The 26,435-nt window shown below is 42.2% G+C and overlaps 3 protein-coding genes across 3 annotated transcripts in view; 1 reads left to right on the plus strand and 2 right to left on the minus strand.

The window, feature by feature from the left end:
- The window catches only part of LOC119419001 (sterol 26-hydroxylase, mitochondrial), a 7,835-nt gene extending 4,542 nt beyond the window's left edge, over positions 1–3,293 (minus strand). Inside the window, exons 1-5 of the mRNA XM_037686294.1 lie at positions 3,023–3,293; positions 2,505–2,686; positions 829–1,028; positions 553–750; positions 155–318 (exon numbers count right to left, since the gene is read on the minus strand). Of these exons, the coding sequence (XP_037542222.1) occupies positions 155–318; positions 553–750; positions 829–1,028; positions 2,505–2,686; positions 3,023–3,238 (960 nt within the window). The 5' untranslated portion in view covers positions 3,239–3,293. The remainder of the gene's footprint in view (positions 1–154; positions 319–552; positions 751–828; positions 1,029–2,504; positions 2,687–3,022) is intronic.
- A 494-nt stretch (positions 3,294–3,787) lies between these two features.
- On the minus strand, positions 3,788–11,454 carry LOC119419002 (mitochondrial chaperone BCS1). Its single transcript, XM_037686295.1, has 7 exons — positions 10,962–11,454; positions 10,713–10,852; positions 8,832–9,026; positions 6,837–6,900; positions 6,577–6,749; positions 4,511–4,628; positions 3,788–4,115 (listed from the first exon to the last, which is right to left on the minus strand). The coding sequence occupies exons 1-7, from the start codon at positions 11,279–11,281 to the stop codon at positions 3,863–3,865; spliced, it is 1,263 nt and encodes a 420-aa protein (XP_037542223.1). The 5' UTR covers positions 11,282–11,454; the 3' UTR covers positions 3,788–3,862.
- Positions 11,455–11,909: 455 nt separating this feature from the next.
- On the plus strand, positions 11,910–26,357 carry znf142 (zinc finger protein 142). Its single transcript, XM_037686296.1, has 7 exons — positions 11,910–12,088; positions 12,388–12,486; positions 13,624–14,448; positions 14,550–14,727; positions 19,245–21,981; positions 23,284–23,389; positions 25,759–26,357. The coding sequence occupies exons 2-7, from the start codon at positions 12,435–12,437 to the stop codon at positions 26,184–26,186; spliced, it is 4,326 nt and encodes a 1,441-aa protein (XP_037542224.1). The 5' UTR covers positions 11,910–12,088; positions 12,388–12,434; the 3' UTR covers positions 26,187–26,357.
- The last annotated feature ends 78 nt before the right edge of the window (positions 26,358–26,435 follow it).

The following is a 26,435-nucleotide window of genomic DNA, read 5'->3' on the forward strand; positions in this document are numbered from 1 at the left end:
TTGTGGTTTTGCTGCTAAATTAAAATCTAGCTGGAGTGGTATAATATTTACTCTGTACTGCATAATTCTAGACATAAACATCTTAATTATCAAACCAAAAAATGGCAAAATGTGTCAATATCATTGTAGTATTGTTGTTGGGTGGTTGATTTACCGTGTCCACTCCAGCCAAGAGAAGCTCAGTGATGCTACCGTACACGTCCTTGGTGCTCATCTGGGTATTTGAGAGGAGGTATGTCAGGTATTCACCTTGCACATCCTGGTTTTTGTCCACTCGCTGTTGAATGTCCTCCATCTTCTTGTCAATCAACGTTTTAGCTACATAAAGAGCAAAAACTGAAGAACTGATTGGAATTGGCTCTTGGTTTGAACCAAGTTTTTAATTTTGGCCACCTTTGTAACTCAGTTTGACTTTCTTGTGTTAAAGGAAATGTCCCAGTATTTTAAAAGACATGTCAACAGTTTAATGTACTGCTACCAAAAGCTTCACATTTTGCTGTTAGTAATAAAAGTACTTAAATTTTCATGCCTGGACCCCTAATTGAAGCTCACCAAAACTGAAAATCCCCTCCCAGCCAGCAATGTAGCGTCCCCAGTAAGGAAGCAGACTGCGGCTCCACTTCGGAAGCATTGCCACAATCATGGTATAGGAGAACATCTGCGTGATGGAGTGGATGAATTCCTGAGTACCGGCAGGGATTTCCTTTTCCAGACATCCAAGCTTCGTCTCAAATAATATGGAGGCAATACCTGTTCAGCAAAACAACAAACAAAAACGTTTAGATGGAAAAAAAGCTGCACGGTTAGGAGAACGTGTTTAATGCGTACCCTCTAATGAAAACAGGTACAGCTCATTGCTGATGTTCGGAACGAAATCTCCTGTCGGGCTGCTATGACGCACGTAGTTGATCTTCCTGGTGAAGTCTGTAATCACCTCATTGATGACCCCAGCGTACTGAGCAGAGTCCTTTGGATGAAGCATGCGTTTGTTCAACACAGCCCTCAGGTTGTACCACTGCTCCCCTTCCCTGAGGACAAAAAAATGGTGTTGGAAGAAAAAGCTTTAAACGTCTCCATATATGTGAGATAAAGTTCGCTAACGTTATTGTGTCGTGTGGTATAGGTTTTGTTGTGTCTTTGGCTTTAAGTTTTCTTTAAATTACCAGCTCTCATTCTGTGTAAATTGTATCTCAAGGTGCAGTTATGGAGGAGTGGACGTCTAGATTGGGGACCTCGGTGACTCATCTCTCTTTATATGCAGATGATGTGGTTCTGTTGGCACTTTGACTCACGGCCTTCATCGTGCTCTGGGGTGGCTTACAGTCCAGTCCATGGGGAAAAGGTGAACACTCCATCCTGTTTACGAAGGGAAGGGAGTCTCTTCCTCCTGTGGAGGCGCTCAAATACCTGGGAATCTTTTTTGGAAGTAATGGTAGAATGGAGTGGGGCATGGATCAATGGATCGGGGCTTAGTCTGGAGTAATGATGGCATGGCTTGGATCTGTTGCTCTAAAGGAGGAGATGAGGTGTTCCATCTCTCACTTATGATCATGAGGGATAGATCAAGACAAGACCAAAGGAACAAGATTCTGGATCCAAGTGTCTGTAATGAGCTTCGTCTCAGCCTTAGAAAAGTTATCAGGTATCTGACTTGAGTTAATGTATCAGCTGAAAGTGGCCCGTGGTTCGGCCAAAGCTTTTAAATGTTGGCTCCTTTTTAGTAACCGAGTTCGACACCCCTACGTAGTCTACATGATACTCGGGTATACTGCGTATACCCACTTAAAAGTGCCCAGTGATACACGACAGATCATTAGGCACATATCGATACATTCAACGGTAGTTAAACGCTTCTGTAACAATCTATTGGTATGCAGCATCTTGCTTTGATACGGTTTTATAAATTCTATAACATGTTTTTAATACAAAGCCGACTGTTGTACAAAGTTTGTTGTTCATTTATTCAAATATAAGCATCAGAGAAATTTGGAAATTCAATAATAAAAATCGAAATGATTACATTGTACTAACCAGTGTACTGTGGTTTCTAAGCACAGTGTACCCACTATAAAAATGTAGACTACACCACTACTGGTCTGTTCCACATAAGCTAAGTAATATTTCTAATTTATCCCAATTTATTTGGAAGAGCAGATTAAATTTGAACTTTCTAAAGATTTATTTCAGATTTATTGTTTGAAAGAATAACTTTTTTTAACATAGTCTTGGACTTTGTCACCTTGTTATTCTCTAAAACACAGCATTGGCCTCCAGTCAATAATTATGGATAGATTGAATTTAAATGCTCAGGGTAACAGGAACGTTGTCAACAATAAGAGCAATGTCTCTATTCAGCAAGTCTGAATCAGCCCATTTTAATCATAGAAGTTTTTTTTTTTTCCTCTAGGAAACTGGTTATGTAAGTGTTTCCAGGATCGTTTTACGAACTGGCTGCAGGAACGCTGGAATGAAGCCTCTTGAGTGTATCAGTATTTGGTTCTTACTCTGTGAAGGGCCCATAGCCCAGACCTCTCATGTCCCTGTACTCTGTCCACAGGGACATGTCTCCTCTGGAGGGAAACTTCTCATCCTTCCTCAGGAGCTCCTCCAGCAGCTCAGGGGTGTTGATGGACACAGACTTGAATCCACTTTTGTATATGGGCCCGTACAGCTGCTTCTCATAGATCTGATGGGGGTCAAAAGTGTGAGAGAAACCTAAAATCAATATCTAGAAAGTACAAAGTTCCTTGTGTTAATACAAAAAAATCCAGACATTTAAAAGGACAAAGTGCAGCTCGCCTCAGTAAAACTGATCCCTGACGCTGTTATTGGAAGGTTGCTGTGGATACCAAAGCTCGTTTATAACGTGCAATCTCTAGAGGTATGCCATAAAGCAGAAAGGTCACGAGCCTAGTAAACAAATCTGCTCTCAGGTCGACTCAAGAGCTACAGATTTGTGGTGCAAATATATAAAAAAAAAGCATCCTTCATGTAACGCAGCTCCACCTGACGTCAGCCTCACCTGTAGCTCATGCAGGCGGTTGTAGAAACCCTGGAACACGACCCTGTAGAGAAGCTCCAGGAAGCTGACCCGTGGGAGCTCCTCCATAGTCCGAGGCTTGTCCTGGACGGCGTGGAGGGCCTCCGGGGCCGAGGTGGTTCTTCCCACCCCCCTGGAAACGAAGCATAACCGGCTGCCGTTCCACAGCAGCCCTCTCTGTGAGAGCCACGCAGCCATTACAAGGGCAGACTGGAAATGTTTACTGGGCTCGGGTTTCACCAGCACAGGCTGGAACGGGAGGGGCCACGTCTCAGACTGTTTAACCCAAACGTCCCAGACTCCACACAACCAACCCACAGAGGGGGTTTATGAAGCCTGAGCTCTACAGAACTCATTCCACCCCCTTATTGGTTAATATGTTGACAATAAGCAGAGCGTCTTGTTTTATATCTAAAAAAGTTTAGGTTTTTTTTTTTATGTCCAGAGGATCAGATTTAACTTTTTTAGATTTTTCTACCTGGATTATTGAGCATGCATCAGGATGTCTTGTTCTGTACTGACTCTGGATCAGCAGGTCTTATGTAACCGTCAGGGCTGTGTTTGAAAGACCAAGACATTATCAGCTATAATCAGCAGTTTAGGAGCTGAAACCCCAGGAAGTTTTCATTTTGGCTGTAAATAACCAGACGAAGAGTTTCCTGGATCAGAAGTCTTTAAATGAAAAAGTTCTGCAAGAATCAACACGATGCTCCACTGGTTCTGTACAGAAAAGTACATAAACAAATATGAAGTTGTTGTTTTTTTTAATATAAATACTGTATTTCTTTCTTTATTCAGTAATGAGTCTCTGCATGGGTTCAGTCATCCCTTCATGTGAGCCACATTGTCCACAGCTCCCACGGGGTCCGTTTTGTGCAGCAGGAAGTGTCCCTGCACCTGAGCAGCGCTGAGCTCGGCGTGGGCGGCTAGCGCTCGCTCGGCGAAGCGCTGTCCTTCTGAGGCCGGCTCGTTCGGGTAGAACCGCCGGAACATCTGGCTGAGCTGCCAGCGGGTGCAGAACCCGACGTACTGCTTCAGGTCGACGCGGCCGGGTCGGATCAGCGCTGGGTCCAGCCTGTGTGCAGTGAAGGTGACGGTTGGGGTCAAAGAGAATCACTGCGTCAAAATTAGTTTAAAATTGCAGCAGAACATTTACAGTTCCTGCACACACTTTGCCTTTCAGTCAGTCTGTTAGCAAAATATCTCATGAACCAGTTTTAATCAAAATTTTTTTTAAATTACAACTGGGTGCACATCTACAAATGATTAAATTTTAGAGTCCGCCAGATTCAAGATGGCTGCCAGAGCTGTTCAACTTTAGCAAACGCAAAAACAGCTGTACAGCAGCCGTTTTAGAGATTTTGCAGGTTTAATCACCGTTTGCTGCAGTTTTAATTTTACTGTTGGACAAAACTGTTTGTTTCTTCTTTAAATAAAAAAAAAATAATTATTATTGTCACACGTCCGTACCTTTCTATGAAATTGGTGGTCATAAACACGATTCTGGCCTCAGATGAAGCCACTCCGTCGAGCGAGTTGAGAAGTCCGCTGAAGGTCAGTCTCCCCATCCCCTGATAGGCCAGCGGGTCTGAGGGGCACAAACAAAAACACGTCAAGAGTCTGCAAGCTGTAGCTCAGGGGCCGCAGGAGGCTCTGTAGCTTTAACCAAAAAAAAAAAAAAAAAAAATGAACATTTGTATTTTAAACCACAACAAGATCTTTGAATCTGTTCTCTCCAGTTTTCTGCAGCATGTGAAGAAAATGTCTGAATGATTCTCTGAAGACAAGAACCAAACTCATCAATAAGAAGTTTGTGAGTCACTTTACTGTTTCAGTCTTCTACCTTACAGCCACGCAGCGGGGTCTTTCTCTGGTACTAGAAAAATAAAACATCTTTAACTGATTTACAGCAAGTGGTTGAATATTTGGCAGAAATGTCACTCCTTTAGGAGTTATTTAAAAGCTGCAAAAACAATTCCATCCATCCATTTTCTTCCGCTTATCCGGGGTCGGGTCGCGGGCGTAGCAGCCTTCAGTTTATTTATACAGCGCCAAGTCACAACAGAAGTCGTCTCAGGTCACTGAACAGAAACATTCATGTATAAAAATAATAATTTAACATTATTTATGTGAGGAGCAGACTGCTCTGAGTTTAATTCCATCACAGAACTCTCATCTTGAGCGAGCATGAAGGCGACAGTGGAAAGGAAAAACTCTCTCATGAGGAAGAAACCTTTAGCAGAACCAGGCTCAGGACAAGCAAAAATTAGAAGTGCAGACTCAGCTTTTATTAAAAAAAAATTAACAAATGTTAATTGAACTTCAAAGTTCATGCCCAATAATGTTCAGTCAGGTCATCCAAAGCAGTCCTTCGGATGAAGGACGAAACGTCTCGGCAAAAAAAGAAACCGTCCAGATGACCTGACTGAACATCGTTGGATTATTACCGTATTTTTTGGACTATAAGGCGCACCTGATTATAAGGCTCACTGTCGATTTTTAAGAAAATTAAAGGATTTTAAAGTTGCGCCTTATAGTCCGAAAAAAGACGGTATCTGGATTACTGAGCATGAACTTTGGTGTTTTGAACCATTTTGGCTAAGGAGGAGGAGTTGACGGGGGAGAGAGTGAGATACAGAAACCATCTTATCACCAGCAAAGTGCTTTATTCCACTACGGGAGTTGGTGCGTGTGGGACTCAGTTTGTTTGTGGCTCCTCGGATTGAAGAAGTCCTTTGGATGAAGGACAAGATGTCTCAGCAATAAAAGAAACCGTCCAGATGACCTAATGAAATTAAACTGTTACCAGAGAAATTTCAGTGCGTCAAAATTAAATATCGGAGACATTTTCCCAATTTTTATGTTCGCTTAATTTACCATGATACAAACAAATGCTTAAACATTTCTACATGAGTTTTTTTGTTTGTTTTCCACAAATATTGTAAAAATTCACACAAGCCTTCATAAGTCAGTGATTACTTTTTATCAACGGAAGTAAATATAAAACGTTTTCCCCTCTTTGTGCAAGTTTAGACTTTTAGAAGTATTTTTAGATTTCAGGACAAAAAAAGATCAAAGTTTCTTGTTTTAATTAAATAATTTCAGTATTTAGTTAAGTATTTTTTTATTTGTGGTATTTATCTAAAACTTAACGAATCACGTTAATCCAAATTTCTTGTAAATTTCAATCTTTAAATACATTTTGCAGCTCTGGGTGAATTTTATTTAGTGCTTATTTAGAGGGAAAAAGAGGCAGAAATATCTTTTGATTGTAAAGGTAGCAGACACCGGCTCTGTTATCCAGAAATTCATCCTCAAATTAGAAAAAGACAAATGTTCAACTGGAAAAAGACAACTTCACAAAATCTGAGCTGATGCATAAACAACCTGGAGAACTGGGTGGGCATTCAGGGTCCCGCTCTATATTTTATAGTTTTTATGCTTGTATGTGTTAGTGTACATCACTTTGTTTTAAAGTGCTTTATAAATAAAGTTGTCTTGTAACCTGATCTGTCAGGACTAACCCTGCTACTCACTCTCAGTGGGAAGCAGCTCTCGGCTCACGAAGGCAGCGTCCACGTCCTCAAGCAGGACGATGCTTTGCTGCGGCGCGACGCTCAGCAGGTGGTTCAGGCGGTCGTCTGAAAGCGTGCGGTCGCTCAGACTCAGCAGGCAGATGCTGTAGCCCAAGTCCCCCGCCAGCGCCGTGCTGAAACACAACCAGACCCAAAAACCGGTTCCTGAAGTCACGCACGCAGCAGGAAGGACGAGACGTGTAAACTGACGGCGCACTCACATAAAGCTGCTCTTTCCACATCCAGGGGGGCCGTACAGGAGATACCCCCGTCTATAAGGAATCCCTACATCCAAAGAAAATCACTTTCAGACAAACTGACAGCAAAGATCGGACGAAACTCCTCCACAATGCAGGAAACAAGAAAACTAGAGAAATTGCATTTTCTGTGAATATTTAATTGTTGGATGATTTCTGCTGAAGAAGCTGACAAAGTTTCATCGCTAAACTTTTAAATGAGTTGAATGTGAACAGATGACATCTGCTGAAAACAGAAGAAAAACAGCAGAAACGAGTAAATAAGCTGAAATAAGAGAGGCAGAGGCTGATTATAGAGTATTATAAAATGTTCTGAAATTAGCAAATAAGAAAGCAAAATGAGCTGAAAAAAAGTTGAGTAGCAAAAACAGTCAAGGAAAAAGGGGCTGAAAGAAGCATATAAAGATGAAACTATTAGAAAGAGGCCCAAATGGCAGACATTAGCAAAAAAATAGAAGAAAAAAGGCTAAAATTAACAGATTTTTTTTTTACATTTATTAACATACAAAATTAACATTAACATTTTCATATTTGTATTGTTGAAATGTAAAAAAATCTGCAGAACGAGTCACGTGCCGAAACACGTACGGAAGAAAAATGGATCTCAAATAGTGCGTTACAAACATTCACACAATTACTGCAAGATGTAAACAATTAGCTACAAACTACACGGTACTTAAGTGTCAATAATTCACAAACATAAAGTACCGTATTTTCCGCTGTACACGTTGCTCCGCCCTATAAGTCGCATCAGTCCATATTTGGCTAATAAAGTGGAAAAATCCCTAAATATGTTGCTTCGCCATATACGTCGCGTTTGTTATGCGTCACTGCTGATAACCCGGAAATGTGGGCCGGTGTGCCAAAAATCGATGGACTGCCAACCTGTGGGAGTGTGTACTGGAGGACTTTAAGAAGAATTTAACAAGATTACCACTTAAAAATAATTATTTGTTTGCTCGAAATTATAGTAAATGTGTGTCTCAGTCTAGCGTTTGCTTAATAAATGCACTTTAATGATCAAATTAGCTGCATTTCGCCGGGGCAGTGCAGCTGTTTTCACTTGTTCCAAGCAGAGAGCAGAATGAAGGTGGGGAGATTATGGCAGGCCAATTGAGCCTTTAATAGCTGGTGAAGATTCTCAGTCATCCAGGACATGGTAAATTCAAGAGTTCAAGAAATAAACAATAATGTATAATAAATAATGTCCAGTTGTTTTTGTCTTGCACTTTATTGAATTTGTCATTATAGCCATGTCTACCTATTACATGATACAACGGCATGCCTTACAGCCGCTGCTACTACTCTGCTCCCATCAAGTGGCTGAAAGTGGTACGGCTAAAAAAAAAAATCAGAATGAATGAAAACAGTCATATCTCAGCCAAAAATTGGTTTATAAAGATGGGAAAAATCCATAAATATGTCGCTGTAAGTCGCAGGACACAAATTATGCAAAAAAGTGCGACTTATAGGACGGAAAATACGGCAGATCCTTTACCTCCTCCATAAAGTTAAAGCAGAGCATTTGCACATTAATTAACTCTTTCCATCTATCATCTTTACCCACTTTTCATTTCAGGTCACTGTTTCAGGTCACTGGTGTCATCACTGTATGAGAGGCGGGGGGACACCCTGGACAGGTCTCCAGTCCACCACAGGGACACAAACGAGACAAACAACCATTCACTCTCTCACTCACACCTTGGGACAATTTAGAGTTACAGTCAGCCTAACATGCATGATTTTGGTCTGTGGGAGGAAACTGGAGTACCTGGAGAAAACCCACGCATGCACGGAGAGAACATGCAAACTCCACCCAGAAAGGTCCACGGCTGGGATTTGAACCAGCGACCTTCTCGCTGAGAGGCAGCACCTCTACCAACTGAGCCATCTTGCAGTTTAAAAAACTTCAACTGCTCTGACATAATCACTGCAAGTTTACTATTTCCAACTCTTTACCTCGGTCTGTGTACCACTTGGGGTTTCCAATGAAGTCCTTCACGTCATCCACGATCCTCTCAGCTATGCCGGCCTCCAGGACCACAGAGCACAGAGGTCTGCGTCGCCGTGGAAACCCAAACGGCCTCCATTCAGCGCCCATGGCTGTGTACATCACCGTTCTTCCTTCCTCCTGCTTCAGGGCAAGCTCCCTTGCTGCAAAACATTGATAACATGAAAAGACGCGTCATAATAAAACATACTTTTATCTGATTCTAAAGTTTTATATTTTATGAGAGAAGGTAAAAAACAAATCTCTTTAGTCTCCATTAGGTGATAAAATGAGGGAAACACAACTTGAGATTAAAGCAAACAAAAGTCAAGTCAAGTCATATTTATTTATAGAGCACAATTTAAAACAGATAGACTGTTATCAAAGTGCTTAACACTAAGGGTAACACTGAGAAATAAAAAGCAGTAAGAATATACCTTAAAAAATTAAAACAACAGCATTAAAATGAAGACATGGAACAAGATATACTAAATCAACTCACACAGTATGAAACGCCAGAGAGAACAGATATGTTTTTAGCAGGATTTGAACACAGGAAGGGAGGTGGCATGCCTAATGTTGGGGGGTAGGTTGTTCCACAGTTTGGGACCCATGACTGAAAACGCCCGATCTCCTCGGAGCTTCAGTCGTGTTTTTGGAACAACCAAAAGCAGCTGATCGGATGATCTCAGAGCCCGAGAGGGAACATATGGTTCCAGTAGCTCAGAGAGGTAGATGGGTGCGAGGCCATTTAGGCACTTATAGGTCAGGAGGAGAATTTTGAAATCAATCCTAGTTCTCACAGGAAGCCAGTGTAGGGAGGACAGAACTGGTGTGATGTGCTCATACCTCGGTGTACCGGTTAAGAGCCGAGCTGCAGCATTCTGGACGAGCTGTAGCCGTGAGATAGAGGCCTGGCTGACCCCAGCATACAGTGAATTACAATAGTCCAGGCGGGTTGTGATGAATGCATGGACTAGTGTCTCAAGGTCGGGTCTAGCCAGCACTGGCTTGAGCTTAGCTACCTGCCGCAGTTGGAAGAAGCTTCTCTGCAGAACTGAACTGATCTGTTTGTCGAACTTAAAATCCGAGTCAAAAACCACTCCAAGGTTTTTAACAGAGTGCTTCAGATAAGGCTAAAGGGAGTCCAGGTTCACAGGATAAGAGGCGGTAACTGAGCTAGGGCTAAAGACAATGACTTCAGTCTTCTGGTCGTTAAAACTTAGAAAATTTGAAGCCATCCATGTCTTAATGCCGTCCAGACATTTGAGGAGAGGGTGGACGGAACAAGCACCGGCTGGTTTCAGTGGCAGGTAGATCTGACAGTCATCGGCGTAGCAATGGAATGGAATACCATGTTTTCTTAGGATCGACCCCAGCGGAAGCAGATAGAGTGAAAATAGAAGGGGTCCGAGAATCGAGCCCTGCGGGACACCGCAGGAAAGAGGCATTGAAGTCGATAGATTTTTACCCACCTTCACACAAAAACTCATATTTGACTCTGGAATCCTCTGGTCTGCAGAGTTTATGGTCGACTGAATGACAGTAAGAAGTCCAAAACAAGCCAAACCATCAGCCCTCCACCTCCGTGCTTAACAGTTGGTATGAGGTTTATACTGATATGATGTGTTGATTTTAAATGGTCTTAGAGAGAAGAGACTTTCACCTGCAGCCTTTCTAAACAAGCCATACTAATTCAGTCTTTATTGTCCTATCGTGACCTTTGTCCTATTGTGACCTTTACCGTTTGACCTGTAGAGTCTGAGATGGAGTCCTGCTTACCATTTTTTATACATCCTAATCCATGACATCTAAAAAAATACAATTTTTTTAATGTTCTGTGAACACACCTTCTTGTAAGATATTAAAGAAGATTTGTCTGTCTCTGCCCAAAGCGGTGAAGGTGACGGACTCCCATGGAGTTCCAGTGTGAAGATCAACCATCTGCTTCTCTCTGGTCCGCTCCACTCTGATCCACTTCCTCCCATACCTAAAGACCACATGGGATCACTGTGACACAAGTTCTGCTTTCAATACAGAGAGCAAGCCAAATGCATGCATAACTATCCAGATGTTCTGAAATAAAAAGGTTTCCTGACCAGATGATGTGGTTCCCAGGGCTCGGGTGGAAGTCGAACTGCGTGTGAATCCGCCCACTCTCGTGAGCCTGGTAGGAGGTCTCCACGCTGAGGTGCTGAGTGTGCCTGGCGTGCTTTGTGATCCAGCTCAGCAGCCAGTTGTAGCTCTTGTCCCTGCTGGGAACCTCCAGGGTGATCATGTAATTCCTGCGGAAGAAGATCATCCCCACCTGGGCTCCCTTTCTGGCCACGGCCAGCGCGGTCCCGACACCAACCAGTCCAAAACCGGCGCCGAAGTAAGGGTTGTCCTTCAGGCTGTCCAAGAAGTCCGACAGTGGCATGTTGCAGATTTCTGCGGTCCTCCCGTGAAGTCCGAACTTTGTTTATTGTTTAAACATAAGAAGAAGAAAAATCATGTTCAAATCCGTTTTAAAAACATGATTTATAACCTTTAAGTCTTGAAAGTCCTCGTGTGTAACGAATGAATGCACCGAAGCGAACTTTGCATGTCCTGTGTTTCAAGAAAAACATTCCGACTATTCTCTAAAACTCACGATCATTAGTTCCCCGGTTCCTTGGCAATTATTTTCACCTTTTTTTTTTCTTCATGATAAAAAGTACATATGTTGCTCGTGGTAGAAACAAAATAAAAAAGTTGAGCATTATATATTTTAATTTGTAAGAAGACCTTACACCTTCTGTTCACTTTTGGTGTTGCGTTTCCGATTGTTTCTCCAACCTCGTCCACCCTGAAAACAAAACTAAGCACAACACCGGCTGCCCTCAAATACAGTTTAAAAAATTGGGAAAAATATTCCCACGACATCATATTTTTATATCTGTCCAAGACCTTCTGGGCAAGGTTTCGTATTTACCCAATATTTGTGCGAAAGATATATTTTTAATTTTTTTGTGTGTTAACAGTTTTATGGTAACAACATTGACCGGAAGTCGAAGGAATCCGGAAGCATAACAAGCTAACTGTAGCTAAGACAACATTAGTGTATTTTAGCGTTTGTAGCCACTTTAGGTTAAAAATGAAAAAGTAAAATAAATTTTGGAGATTGTTACTCAGTACGAATGAGTGATTTGTCTCAGAAACATACAGTAAATATGAATTTAGGACTCAGACCGGTCAACTAAAACAGGTAAATGAACTGATATGTTTGTCAGATAGAAAATGTGGAAACAAGGGTCTATCAGAAAATTACATTTTTAATGTGAGTACTACAGTCTTTTAATTATTTTATAGTTATATTAGCTATGTAAATGTCCTACCAAATAATATTACCTTAAATTAATTGTTTTATTTTTAACTGTTGTGCTTCATGGTTATTGAACAAGATATACGTCAAGCTCTCCATAAAAGTGCAAATATCTTCAACTTCAAATATATGAATGAAAGAACGTGATGCCTTTTAATCTTAATTTTGCTATCTGTTTTTAGAGAACAACACTGAACAATCAACAACAGGGAAGTGATTTGAATTAAACATGGAAAAAGGCACGTCTTCAGCACCAAATGCATCGCCTCTGCCATCCAAAGGTAAGTTCATTTATTTGTCTTTTCTTTCTGTTTTGTGCATTCATGCTAAACAACAGCATTAGACTATAATTCAGGTCTCTCTTGTAAATGAGTCCTCGAGGCTCAATGGGATTTACCTGTATAAATAAAGGTTGATTGATAATGGTTAATAAAATGGTCTTCTTTTTTCGAGCACATTGTGTCAAATTAGCTCCTGCTACATTAAAATCCAGTTAATTCAAGTCAGAGCAATGCTCTATATATGTACTGCTATATGCTGTACTTTATATTTTATCTGTCTAAAACAGGTCTTTCTTGAAAATGGTCCTAGTGACTCAATGAGACTACCAGTATTAAAAAGGTTTAAACATACTATGCTATGCTAAGCAAAGCGCACCACACAGTGATATCACCAGCCTTGTAATGCTCCTCGGTTGCAAACAGTCTCTGACTCCTGGTGTCAGTTTACAGCCAATAATAGACATAAATGCTAAACCAAACCAGAACAGAAAAATAACATGAAAAACCTAATTTCACACTCGGAAACACTGTAAACAGTCAGAAACATTGCACACATATGATAATTCCTACCCAGCATACTTTGCTATGTTCACTGTCTCTTGGACGTGACTCTCTCACACATGTCACACATCTTTACTTTAATACTGATTTATTACTGAGAGAATATTGATGATGATGCACAGCAGCTTTGTAGTTAGTTTATAAAAGTAGTTAACCACAAAAAGAATCATCAGTGAGTTAATTTATTATAGGAAATGACATGAGGGAGATGTCCGACTCGCACTGAATGCATCACTCTGCTTCAGCACGGCAGAGTTCTGCTCATTGGTTTCGTTTTGAGTTGTGTTCACTTACAACATTGTCACACTACAGTCTTACAGTGTCAGCGACAGCAACGTATGACAAAAATTAGCACTTTAGCGTTAGCTTACAATCATTATTTTAACTATTTAGTGGTTTAGCGTTAGCAACGCAACTTTTTTTAGTTAACGAATTAGTGGTTACTGAAGCTAACTTTTTAATTAGCTGTGCCCACCACTGATTAGAAGTAACACTTGTTAATTATTTTTAACAGAGGATATTTTAAATTTTTTTTGTTACAAAACACTTTAAAAATAAATTGTTCTTGTCCATTAGAGTACCTTGCTGAGGGAACCGAGAACATCTATCGCACCCACACCTGCCCCAAATGTCGTCGCTGCTTCAAGATGCACTCTCACCTGCAGGAGCATCTACGTTTGCATTTCCCCGACCCAAATCTCCAGTGTCCCACCTGCAACCGTTTCTTCACCAGCAGGAGCAAACTTTGCCTTCACCGACTCCGGGAGGCCGGTGAGAAGACCCACCGCTGTCACCTGTGTGAATATTCTGCAGTGGAGAAGAATGCGATCCGTCGCCACGTCGCCAGCATGCATCCAGATGAGGCAGAGGAAGGCGCGAACAGTCAGCGCTTTCTTTGTCCCACCTGCAGTCAAAGTTTTCCCCAGAGCAGAGCGCTGAAGGCTCACATGAAGACGCACACCATCCTGTTGGGCAACACGCCACTGGCTTGTTTTCAGGGGGGTTGTTCTTTCCAGAGCTCTGAGCGTAAAGACTTCATGAAACATGTCTCACAGGAACACGGGATCGAAGCAGTGGAGTGTCGTCACCGCGCCTGCAGCGCAGTCTTCCGATGCGAGGCAGAGATGGAAGCTCATTATCGGACACATCTCGCCTACCACTGCTCAGACTGCGATTTCTGCTGCTCCAATAAATCTGTCTTTTTGCGGCACCGGCGTCTCGGTCACCCGGGGGACAAACAGCTTTGCTGTGACTTTTGCCCCTTTGTTACGCTCAACCCTGTGGAGTTTGAGCAGCACGTCGGGCATCTACACGCCAACGAGAAGACCCACCGCTGCTCTCAGTGCAGCTACATCACCTCGCATAAACGTGGTTTGAAGCGACACATGCTGGTGCACACTGGTGAGGATGGACTTACACACACTGTCTTTATTTGATCAGTTAAATGTTAGAAAAGTAAATGTTTTTAGCATCATATGTCATTTTCTTTGGTTTGCTTTCAGGTGAGAAGCCCCACAAATGCAGCCTGTGTGATTTCAGGTGCAGAGACGAATCCTACCTGTCCAAACACATGCTCACTCACTTAGATGATAAGAACTTTATGTGTGCGGAATGTGGATACATCACCAGATGGAAGCATTATCTCACTGTCCATATGAGGAAACATGCTGGAGATCTCAGGTATAAAACAACTCTGAGTTACAGTTTTATCTCAATTTGTTTTAGGGGCTGAAGGGTCAGAATAGACACAAACCTTTAATTTTGTTGTGTTTACTTAAAACTATTGTTTGTGTTTACATTTCTCCAGCAAAAAGGTAGTATTCATGAAGTAAAGAAAAGGTCTCTGCACACATGACATTCCATTAAAATTAGGGATGCACGATATTGGATTTTTGACCGATATGCCGATATATTAAAACTTAGTTGGCCGATAACTGATACCGATACCGATATTTTTTAAATGCTTTCCTTTGTCAGAACATAGCCCTCTTATTTAGGCTTATTTGCTTCAAAAATTGTGTAACAGCTGTAAGAGCTGGTGACATATATTCAGTAACAGCCATATGATATGCATAGCACTTTAACTTATATTAAATGAAAAATGTTAAATGTTATTTATTAGCATTAATCACCTGCGATGCTGTCTCACTTGTGGAGGCTTGTTCCAGGTTCCTAGCTGCAGTGTGGGATCCTCTGCACTCTTGTGCATGAAGGACAGACTTTTTAAGTTCAAAGTTTTTGTCTATCCATTGTGCCCTAAGACTAATCATGCTAACGGGGCTAACACTTGACGTCCAGATGTCTGTGGTAAAACTCACCCATGTGCTATCGGCTGTTAGCTTCTCAACGACGTCGGAAATGGCGGTTTGTAACTCAGGTAAAGCTACGTCGAAAAAATATATCTGACTGGGGACGATGTAACGAGGCTCACCGTAGTCTGAAAATCTTCGGAATCCAACATCCTCAACGAAAAAAATGAATTTCCACACCGATGACATTTTGAATTATCCTCTACGCCGTGATCAGATGAGGTAGGTGCGCACGACGAAATCATATTGTGCCGGCGCTGCAGGCATCCTTGTCACTGGGTTGTCATACAAAAAAAGCGTCTTTTATATCGGCGAGTTATTTTGATGGAGTGGCCGATGTCCGATATTGAATTTTAACGCTAATATCGGCCGGTACCGATACCATGCCGATAACATTGTGCATCCCTAATTAAAATATCAAGATATGTTTTATTGTATAACTATGGATTTATTTCTGAATTATTTCTCATTTGAGGCCTGCTGTGCTGACATATAACAAATATTCCCCACTTGCACACTAAATATTATTGTTTGAACTAAACATGGTTAAACATCTGTACATGTATTGGTGGAGATTTTCTTGTTTCAGAAAAATACAAAGTTTACTTTGAAAGTGTTGATGGAGAAGCATACCATCAAGAGAAAGCATATGACAGGGTACCAAGAAAAGTTCCGTGGTTGTGTAGGTATGTTAGGTTACTGTAGGTTGTGTACAAAGACAGAGAGACAAAGGCCAGATGTGCAGTAGGAGGGACAGATGGGCTCAAGGCCAGGTTGGAATTTCACCAAGAATCATCTCCAAGCCTTCAGAAATCTTGAATCTTGAATTCAAGCCTTCCTGCCAGGCTCGGGGTTTACCCGGTGGCTTTCTTCATCTGTACCAAAAGTTTTGTTCCTCACGTTTCTGCACTCCAAACCATCCGACTGTGGTTCTTCAACCAACTGTGGTGGACTTGTGGCAGACGTTGTTCTCTTGCTCAAAATTACATAATAAATAGAAAATAAAACATTATTTTTAGCATCAGGGAGAAACATCTTTCATTATTTTAGAACTTGAAACTATACACGGACAGTAATGCATAGAACTGGGCCTCGTTTGCCCCAACAGAGCTTTTTCAAAATGCTCTACAATGACAACTTTGTCATCCAGGCAGAAATCTACACAACTCAGGGTCTCAAATGCCCCAAAACACTTCTCACTTATTGTAGCAGCTGTGATCTGTCAATTTTAGCCAAATGCTGTCCAGGAAAACTGGAAAACGCAGTTTTTATGGTACAATAGTCCCACGTTTATCACGGGGGTTCTGTTCCCAGCCTCTCAGTGATGAGTGAAAAACCGCAAAGTAGGAATAGTAGTACAAGTAGTAGTAGTAATAGTAAGTTGTAAGTAGTAGGGGTGCACCGATAAATCGGTCGGCCAGTTTTTCGGCCCCGATTTCCTTAATTCTGGGAAATCGGCAGTTGGCTGATACTTGCATGAGAAACTGATTTTATTGATTTTTTTTGTTTCTTTGTTTTAACAACAATTGTCTGAACTTCATTTATATTTCAGAGCACTACCTCATGGCCAGTTAAAACAAGTTTGTATTGTTTATAGGATATTGTTCAAGGGTATGTTTTTCATTAAAATAAGATTGGAAAATTGAAGGTGCATTGTGACTTCATAACACCTGACAGTGTCGCTTATAAAACAATCGGTATCGGTAGCTCAGACTTTTTAGAAATCGGTGATCGTGATTGGCCAGAAAACTGCAATCGGTGCACCCCTAGTAAGTAGTAGTTTATTTTAGTATTTATCAGAATAAATTATATATATTAAGGTGTTTTAATCCCTTCCCACTCTTGCAATTTTCTAAACAAAAGTTTCTTCATTCTAAACGCTCTAGAAGAGCACAGCATGTCATGATCGCCGCTCTCTGCCACCTGCCAGTGCTCTCGGCCACGCCCACTTCTCCACTGCAAGGTGGCAGAGAGCAGAAATCATGACAAGCTGCAAGAGGGATCTTCTCCCTGCACGTGTGGGCTGCACACAGGTGCAGCAGGTGCTAAACTAGTTTCGTCCCACCTCGTGTACCACATGTGGTGTGTATGACAAATAAATCTCTCTGAATCTGAATAATTTAAAATAATTTATTTAAAGTAAGTAATCCATGCCGCTCGTGCGGCTCATCCATCAATCAGCCAGTTGTGTGTCATGTCCAATCTTACTTTGAAAAACCGTGAAGGAGCGAGGGACTACTGTATTTTAAACAGCTGCCCTCAGTGCACAGAGGATTTATTTCATATTGCTTCATCCAGTTGTGAAATAATAAAAAGATTACACACTTGTCCATAAATCCATAATTATCAAAAAGAAAAACTATGTTTTACCTTTTTAGAAGGACCCTCAGATTTCTGAAATGTAAGTGTGCTCAGATCAGCAACTGCATCACCTCCTGGCTGGCTTGCCAAATGAAGTGGCATTTACTGATACTTCATAACTTACCGTAAAAACCAGACTGACTCTTAGAAAAGCTAAATGGGGTTTATTACAGAAAAACAAGCTGGAAAGAGAAATTACCAGATCTACCTTCAAAAAGAATCAGGGAGTATTTATCTCCAAAACTTCCCGGTACGTGACACATACTTGCAGTTTCATAATTTTTGAACACACACTCATGCAGACAAAAATGTTTTTCAGGTCCTGAGCAGAAAAACAACCCCAAATTTGTCAAAGTTCATGCTCATTAATCTAGAAACCATTGTGTCATCATCAAACTGGTTGGCCCACTGTGTGTGTATTGCCTATGCTATGGGACTGATTTTGTTCTGACTCCTCTGACTGATGAAGTCTTTTGGATGAAAGACGAAATGTTTCAACACAAAGAATACTTAACTTTGAACAAAGAGACTTAACTTTGTTGGATTATCTGTTTTAAATCACGCCCACACTTTTCTGGAAATAACAAATTTACGTACACATTTCCTGCAGATCCCTCTAATCTTCTTGGACCATTGCAAACTTGGCTTTTTGTATGATGCACATATTTTGGCCTAAAGAAATTTACTTCACCCCTTTTTGTTTGCAATGATGGGCAATTTGACAGATGAGGTCACGTAGGACTCCCCGTGGACTATGACTATTAGGGAGCAGGTGGAAGAGAGCCCGGAGAGGTGGATGTATACTCTGGAAACAAAAAGGAATGAAAGTCAGTGGAAGTGAGACAGAATGTGTTTGTGAATGAGAGGGAGACAGGGACTAGTGGAGCTGTAAGGATCAGCGGTACTGAATGTAGGTGAGTTTTAGTAGGATCGTTCCTCCAAAGCAACAGGAAGTGTACATGAGAGGAGAAGAGAGAGTCAGAAAGAAGGAGTGGATGGAGATTAGTGTCAGGAGGAGAGGTGCAGGAGTGGAAGGAAAAGGTTACAACTTAAGACCTGCTGTGTTGTTTGATTTGGAAACTGGTTCTAACAAAGGCAAGGGAATAAAAGTGGGTTTTCAATCGAGACTTAAAGACTGTGAGTGTGGAAGCCTGCCTGACATGCAGTGGCAACTCATTCCACAGTCTTGGACCTGCAACAGAGAAAGCCCTGTCACCTCTGAGCTTACGACAAGTTTCTGGAACTGAAAGGAGCATCTGGTCTGCTGACCATATGGTCTGCTGACATATGGCTGTAGAAGATCAGTGAGATAGGATGGGGCAGAACTGTTCAGTGATTTAAAAACATACATGAATATTTTGAACTGGATTCGAAGGTGAATGAGTAGCCAGTGCAAGGAGGCCAAAACTGGAGTAATGTGCTCTCTATGGATATGGAGCCGAGTGTCTCCAGTACGTACTGTAGACGCAGGAATCACGCAGTGCTTTTATACACTGTTATGACTGAACTTGTTGTGTCCCCTCCCAGGTATTCATGTGATCAGTGCTCCTATCGCTGTCACCGCATGGACCAGCTAAAGAGCCACAGTCTGCGACATCAAGCCAAGTCCCTCATGTGTGAGATCTGTGCATATGTCTGCAAGCGCAAATACGAGCTTCGCAACCACATGATGACCAAACATTCGGGAAAGGAAAAACGGCTAGCTGCGCTTAAGTGCAAATACTGCACGTACACTACCTGTTACCGCCAAGCCCTTCAGAACCACGAGAACTGCAAGCACACCAAGCTGAAAGAGTTTCGCTGTGCACTCTGCGTCTATTCCTCCTTCAGTGGCATCAGCCTCTTCCTTCACAAGAGGAAAGCTCACGGGTACGTTCCAGGGGACAAAGCCTGGCTGGAGAATTACAACGCAAAGGAAAAGGAGAGGAACGCTGCACAGTTTGTGCAGGATTTTTACATTAAACCATCAACAGATTGTGTGCAGCTTGAACAATCCACAGTAGATCCTTATGATCCGCCACAAGATCACGATTCCAGCAGAGAAACTGCTGCTGCTTCACAAGCTCTTAACGCTGTTGTTGTTTCTCAGGAAGTTGTTTCAGATAGATCTGCCAGCAGTCCGGAGCAGTACTGCACTCTGGTGTTAACGACACTAACTACAGACGACCAAACCAAACCCTTACAGAACGAGGACAAAAGCTCAACACCTTCAAACAATTATAGATCTGGTGTGTCTACTCCTGCCGGCTCACTAGAGGAAGATAACGTAGAAACACAAGATGGTCTCTGTGAGCAAAGTGACTTGGATGAACCTCTGATTAGCACAAGTCAAGCTGTTGAACCCCCAGATGATTCGATACCAACGATCAGCGCCGCTGTTCCAGATTTACAACCTGAGGCTCGTCTGAAAGCGTTGAAGAGACACGACAAGGACCAAGCAGAAACCATGGTTTTAGAAGGACGGGTGCAGATGCTTGTGGTGCCATCAGAAGATGTCTATCGCTGTGACAAGTGCTTGTACGTAACCCGTAAGGAGACCGCTCTGAAGTACCACTGCAGGGCTGTGTGTCACGGCAGGGCAAAGGGACACAAGTGTCAGGCTTGTGGCGCTCAGTTCAAACAGAGACGGGGCCTAGATTGCCACCTGAAAAAGAAGTGCTCGGCACGTCCACACAAAGCCAGAACATCGGTGGACGTTTCAAAGATCCTTCCAGCATCACCGGAGAATTCAGCTGCAGGTCAGGAAGAATCTGAACAACTGGAAGGGGGAACAAGTTCAGATCAGGTGGACTTTCTGTCCTTGGATATAGGACTTCAAGAACAAGAAGTGTGCTCATTTCACACACCATCATCTGCTGTTTCAGAACATACAGTTCAGGCAGCTAAGCTTTCAAATGTAAACAAAGCATTAAATAAAAGAGTCAAAAGTGTTTCACTGCAGAGAAATCCTCTTTACGTTAAAACTGAGGGGAAATTCAGATGCACACTATGCAGCTTTTCATCAGTCCAGCTACTGACAGTCAAACAACACGTGCCGTCCTGCAGAGAAACCTTAAATAAAAAAGAAAATCAACTCATTTCTGACAGGAACAACAGAAGAAGATCTCTGAAGGACAAGGAGTATCATGTAGAAAAAGCTGATGAAAGTTTTGTGAACGTTTCCAAGAAACATCAAGAAGTCTGCTGTCCAAAGTGCACATTTACGTGCAGCCAGAAAAGAGCTTTAGACAGCCATAAAAAGAAAGGCTGTATGAAAGCAGGTGAAGTCCAGTGCACCTTGTGCTCGTTTGTAGCCAAATCCACACTTTCTTTGTCTCGACACAAACTTCGTGATCACAAGAAGGAAACATCAGCCCAACGTTTGCGTTGCCGGCGCTGCTCTTTCAGCTGTGATCAGCAGCGCTCCATGAAGCAGCATCTCTTACTGAAACACAAAGACGCGCAACCTCACCGTTGTCACTACTGTCCATTCAGCACCACGAGGCGCTACCGCCTGGAGGAGCACGAGTCTCTGCACACGGGGGTCGGCCGTCACGGCTGCGACGCGTGCGGCAAGACTTTTGGCACGGTGACCAAACTGCGTCAGCACAAAGTGCGCGTCCACGACAAGCAGCCCACGCACCTGTGTTCTCTGTGCGACTTCAGAAGCTGCACTCCCGACGACGTTAGACGACACAGCCAAAGATGTCACACGGGGGAGTTGCGGCACGTTTGCACTCACTGCGACGCTCGGTTTAGTTCAGAGGTTGCTTTAAGAAACCACTGCAAACGCGCGCACCTGCTTCAGACCGGTTTTTCGTGCACGAAATGCGACTACACATGTAGCAGCGATCTGACGCTGAAGAGCCACCAACTGAGCAGACATCCTGAAGCGAAGTGTACAACCTGCCATGAAAGTTTTCAGACCAGAGAAAGCCTTGAGATTCACCAGAGGACTCACCTGGCACATCGCTGCCAGCTCTGTGACTTTGCAGCCAAAACGCGGCAGCTGTTAGCGCAGCACCTGCTGAGCGAGCACGAGGACGGGCCCCAAGAAGGCAAGCCTCTGAGGTGCAGCACGTGTGAGTTCGTTTGTCAGCATCAGCTGGTGCTGGAGCAGCACCTCCGCTCACACGGAACCAAACGCTTGTACAAATGCACGGACTGCGAGTACGCAACCCGGAACAAACAGAAGATCACGTGGCACATTCGCATTCACACCGGAGAGAAGCCGTACAGCTGTGATCAGTGCAGCTACACCTGCTCGGATCCATCCAGGCTGAAGGTAAAGTTTAGATGCTATTTGGACGACAAAATCTTAAAATCAAATTTATTTAGGCTGCTAATATATAAATTACTCAGCATTTTGGTAAATATTAAGGAAGCACTAATCAGTTGAACTGATGTTCATCCTGTTCACTGCCATCAACCTTGGATTAGATTGTTAAATAAAATAAAAAATAGATATTTAAAGTATGCATATATTCTGTCATGCTGCTGATTTGTTGTCTCGTTTACTTGCCATCCGTCCATCCATCCAACCATCCATCCATCCATCCGTCCGTCCATCCATCCGTCCATCCGTCCATCCGTCCATCCTCTCAGTTCGAAAGCCACTTGTGGTGGTCTAGATTTATCTTGTGTGTATCATTGTTTTTACCCAGAAAATGTCCAGATTTGTTTACATTTAATTCAGATTTCATTTTAAACGAGTCATTACATTTGAGATGGTTGAACGGATGATAAAGGTTTTTGAAATATCTTCCTCGCACATCGTAATGTCTGCTAACCATCAATCAAATAATATTTAAACATCTGTGTAAAACTCTGCAGTCTTTCCACCCTTAGTAAATATCACAGACACTAAAGATTTAATAAAACAATCTATTGTGTTTAACTGTGAGCTAACACTACACAGACAGGTTACTAAGTGAACCAAAAGGCAGGAAAACCTAAATGTAACGTTCTTACAGGTAGGGGTGTGGTGAGGCCGGTAAAAATGTAGAAAAATTTAGCTTCAATAAATTTCAGCTACAATTTAGCTATAACAAATACAGTTTAGCTGTAATAAACGGTTAGATTTTAAAGACTAGTAAAAAAAATCAAATCAGAAGCTAAATAGATTTTTTTTCTCATTGATGAATATTTTCCCTAAATTCAAAACTTGTAAGCAAAATTTGTGAATGGCTTCCAACTACCAGGTGTGTTTGTCTACAGAAGCACTCAGTGACTGAAAATAGGTCGACATTGACAACATCCCTGCAAGAGTTGGTTGATTTGATGTATTTGTACATATTAAAACCAGATTTGTTGTGTACAATACGCAGATAAGCTTCCGTGTGGTTTTCATGAAATTCAGCCAAGTGCTTTGTTTACGTCGAGTGCGTACCTACATGTCAGAATTGCATTTGAATATATCTAGAGAACTATTGGAGTTAAATCTTTCAAACTGCACCGTTTGATTCAGACCAGGGCAACCTTTTTGATTTCATAGTTTGCTATGTGTACCTTTAGATAAGGAGGAATTGGTGTTCTCGGTTTTTGATACTTGTGACCCACAGTAACGTCCGAATCGTTTCTTTTGAAGCTTCATCTGAGAGTTCACCAAGAGCACAAGAAGTACCTTTGTCCAGAGTGCGGCTACAAATGCAAATGGGCGACTCAGCTGAAGTACCACATGACCAAGCACACAGGTATCGGCTTAGAACAGATACACTGACATTTACAGTTTTAAAGGTGCAATTTGTGTTTCTTTAACTTTCATTTCTTTGCAGACAATATTAAACCAAGATGTCTCAGGTTTTGTCTCACCCGTTAAGATATAGTATGAACATTTTTGCATCCAGACGTACGTTACATTCCAAAAACAGTTTGGGCCGTGACGTTTTTCCCACGTTGTAACGTTTTCATTCCTTCTCTCCGCATTTAAAGTCGTTCTGACGAGGATGAAGATTTCCGGGTGTTATTTTGTCTCACTTTGGATCAGTTAACGCTCAGTAAAGTTTGCGAACGCAACTCTGGATTGTGGAACCTGTAATCGCCGTTCCATGTGGTTCCATCATCTCATCCTTTCTTGGATCTCTTGTATCAAATCATGGGAATGATTTTAAAAACAATTACAGAAGGTTTAGTTTGTGAGATGCTTTAACTTAAAAAGCGCTTTAATGATAATAAACTATTATTAAATTGGAATAAAACAGAATTTATGATTTTTGGTTGTAGGAAAAAAGATGATTTGGTGAGTCAGGTTGGGTCGCAGGAAGCAGCAGCTTGAGCAGGGAAGTCCAGACTTCTCTTTCCACGACCACCTCTTTCAGTTCTTCTGGGAGGACCCCAAAGAGTTCCCAGGCCAGAGGAGAGACATAGTGTTTCCAATGTACTGGGTCGTCCTCAGGGTCTCCTCGCAGTTGGACATGTCCATAAAACCTCCCTAGGGAGGACTCCAGGCGGCATCCTTACCAGATGTTTGAATCATCTCATCTTGTTCCTCTGGATGTGCAGGAGAAGCGAATAACCGAACTTCTTACCAGAGGAAACTCATTTAGACCGCCTGTCTAATGAGAATGATCTCATTCTTTTTGTCTCAACTCAGAGTTTGTGACCATAGGTGAAGGTAGGAATGTGGATTAACCAGTAAACTCTCCCTCTTCACCACAATAGACCGGCTCAAACTCCACAATACTGTGGAAGCTGTATGGATCCATCTGTCAATCTCACGCTTCATACTTCCCTCACTCGTGAACAAAACCCTGAGATATTTGAACTCCTCCACTTAAGGCAGAACCTCACCCTCAACCCGAAGAGAGCAATCCACCCTTTCTCGGTTGAGGACCATGGCCTCAGATTTGGAGGTGCTGATTCTCATCCCAGCTGCTTCACACTCGGTGAGAGCTGGAGATCACGGCACGATTCAGTTCAATTCAGTTTATTTATATAGCGCCAAATCACAACAAAGTTGTCTCAGGGCATTTTACAGGAGCATTCATATACATAAAGGCCAATTAGTAAAGTTCTCTATCTAAGGAGGCCAGCAGACAAGTTGGCACCAACAGGACCACATCATCTGCAAAGAGCAGAGATGGAATCCTGAGGCCACCGAACCAGAATCCCTCCACCCCCTGACTGCACTGAGAAATTCTGTCCATAAAAGTTATGAACAGAATCGGTGACACCAGGCAGCCCTGGCGGAGTCCAACTCTCACCCTGAAGGGGTCTGACTTACTGCCGGCAATACGAACCAAACTCTCGCACCGCTTGTATAGGGACTGAACAGCCCGTAACAATGGACCCCAATCCCATACTCACAGAGCACCCCGCACAGTGTACCCCGAAGAACACGGTCGAAAGCCTTCTCCAAGTCCGCCAAACGTAGACTGGATGGGCAAACTCCCATGACCCCTCGAGGACCCTTTTTTTCATTTAACCTTTATTTATACAGGTTAATCCCAGTGAGGCTCTGGGACTCATTTACAAGAGAGACTTGACCCTAGCGAAGGTAATTTATATATATATATATATATATATATATATATATATATATATGTATATATATATATATATATATATGTATATAAGTATTATTGCTTTTTATCTGTATGAGTTTTACAAAGTAAATGTTAAATAGTAAAGTATAGTAAAATAAACCAAACTACCAGTCTATTTATGGAGTTAAACATTTTGAATTTTTATGATTTAACTAACTTAAAAATATAATTTATAAAAGCTGTTCAGCATTGGCATAGACGATTTGGAAAGTTTTTTTTCATGGACTCAACTCTGCTGCTCCACCCACAAATGCATTTTGCTAACCCCAACTTTGGGTTGCAGCCTGAATTACAAGGATGGATGTACAGTATGTAGTCAAATAACATAAATATCTTTTTCTACTGTCTGCAGAGAAATTAAAATCAAAGTGAAACACAACATTTCTATCTTTTTTGTTTATTATTTATATTGTTTACCAAAACATCCTGACTTTTTATGATGAGGTGAAATTAATCTTTCAAATGCCGCCTTACTAAGTTTACAGAACAGGTTCAATGTTCAAATGTTTTATCCTCAGGAGAGAAACCATACGCCTGTGACGAGTGCGACTATCGCACTAACAGAGCAGACGCCCTCCGTGTGCACCGGGACACTCAGCACTGCAACCTGCGCCCTTACGTCTGCGAGAAATGTGGCAAAGCCTTCAAAACGAGCTTCATACTGAAGACCCACCAGCAGAAGCACAGCGACGGGCGACCTTACGCCTGTGGATTGTGTCAGAAAGCCTTCCGGTGGCCGGCGGGCCTCAGGCATCACTACTTGTCCCACACGAAGCAGCAGCCGTTCTGCTGCCGCCACTGCTCCTACCGAGCCAAGCAGAAGTTCCAGGTGGTGAAGCATCTGCAGAGGCACCATCCAGAGGTGGCAGCAGAGCAGGGGGTGCTGCGAGACTCTGAAGGAGAGATTCTCACCTTAAAGGAGGCTCTGCAGGGAACTCTAGATTAGACCAATGGCCAACTTCCTCCGACAAACAAGTTGCTGAAGAAGTTGCTGCAGAAATGCAAAATGTCCGAGAGACAAAAGAGATCCTCAGATCTGTCTGTATTTATACTTAACCACTTAGTTTTATTGCCTGTGAGAGAAAAAGTACTGTACATACCAAAAACAAATTAACAAGCCAGAGATTGTGAATCACTGAATTGTACTTCATTCAACCTTTTATCTGCATTCAGCTATTCTGAAAAAAGGCTTATA

Source organism: Nematolebias whitei, chromosome 13 (genome assembly GCF_014905685.2).
Source record: "Nematolebias whitei isolate Nwh7 chromosome 13, NemWhi1, whole genome shotgun sequence".
Classification (NCBI taxonomy): Eukaryota; Metazoa; Chordata; class Actinopteri; order Cyprinodontiformes; family Rivulidae; genus Nematolebias; species Nematolebias whitei.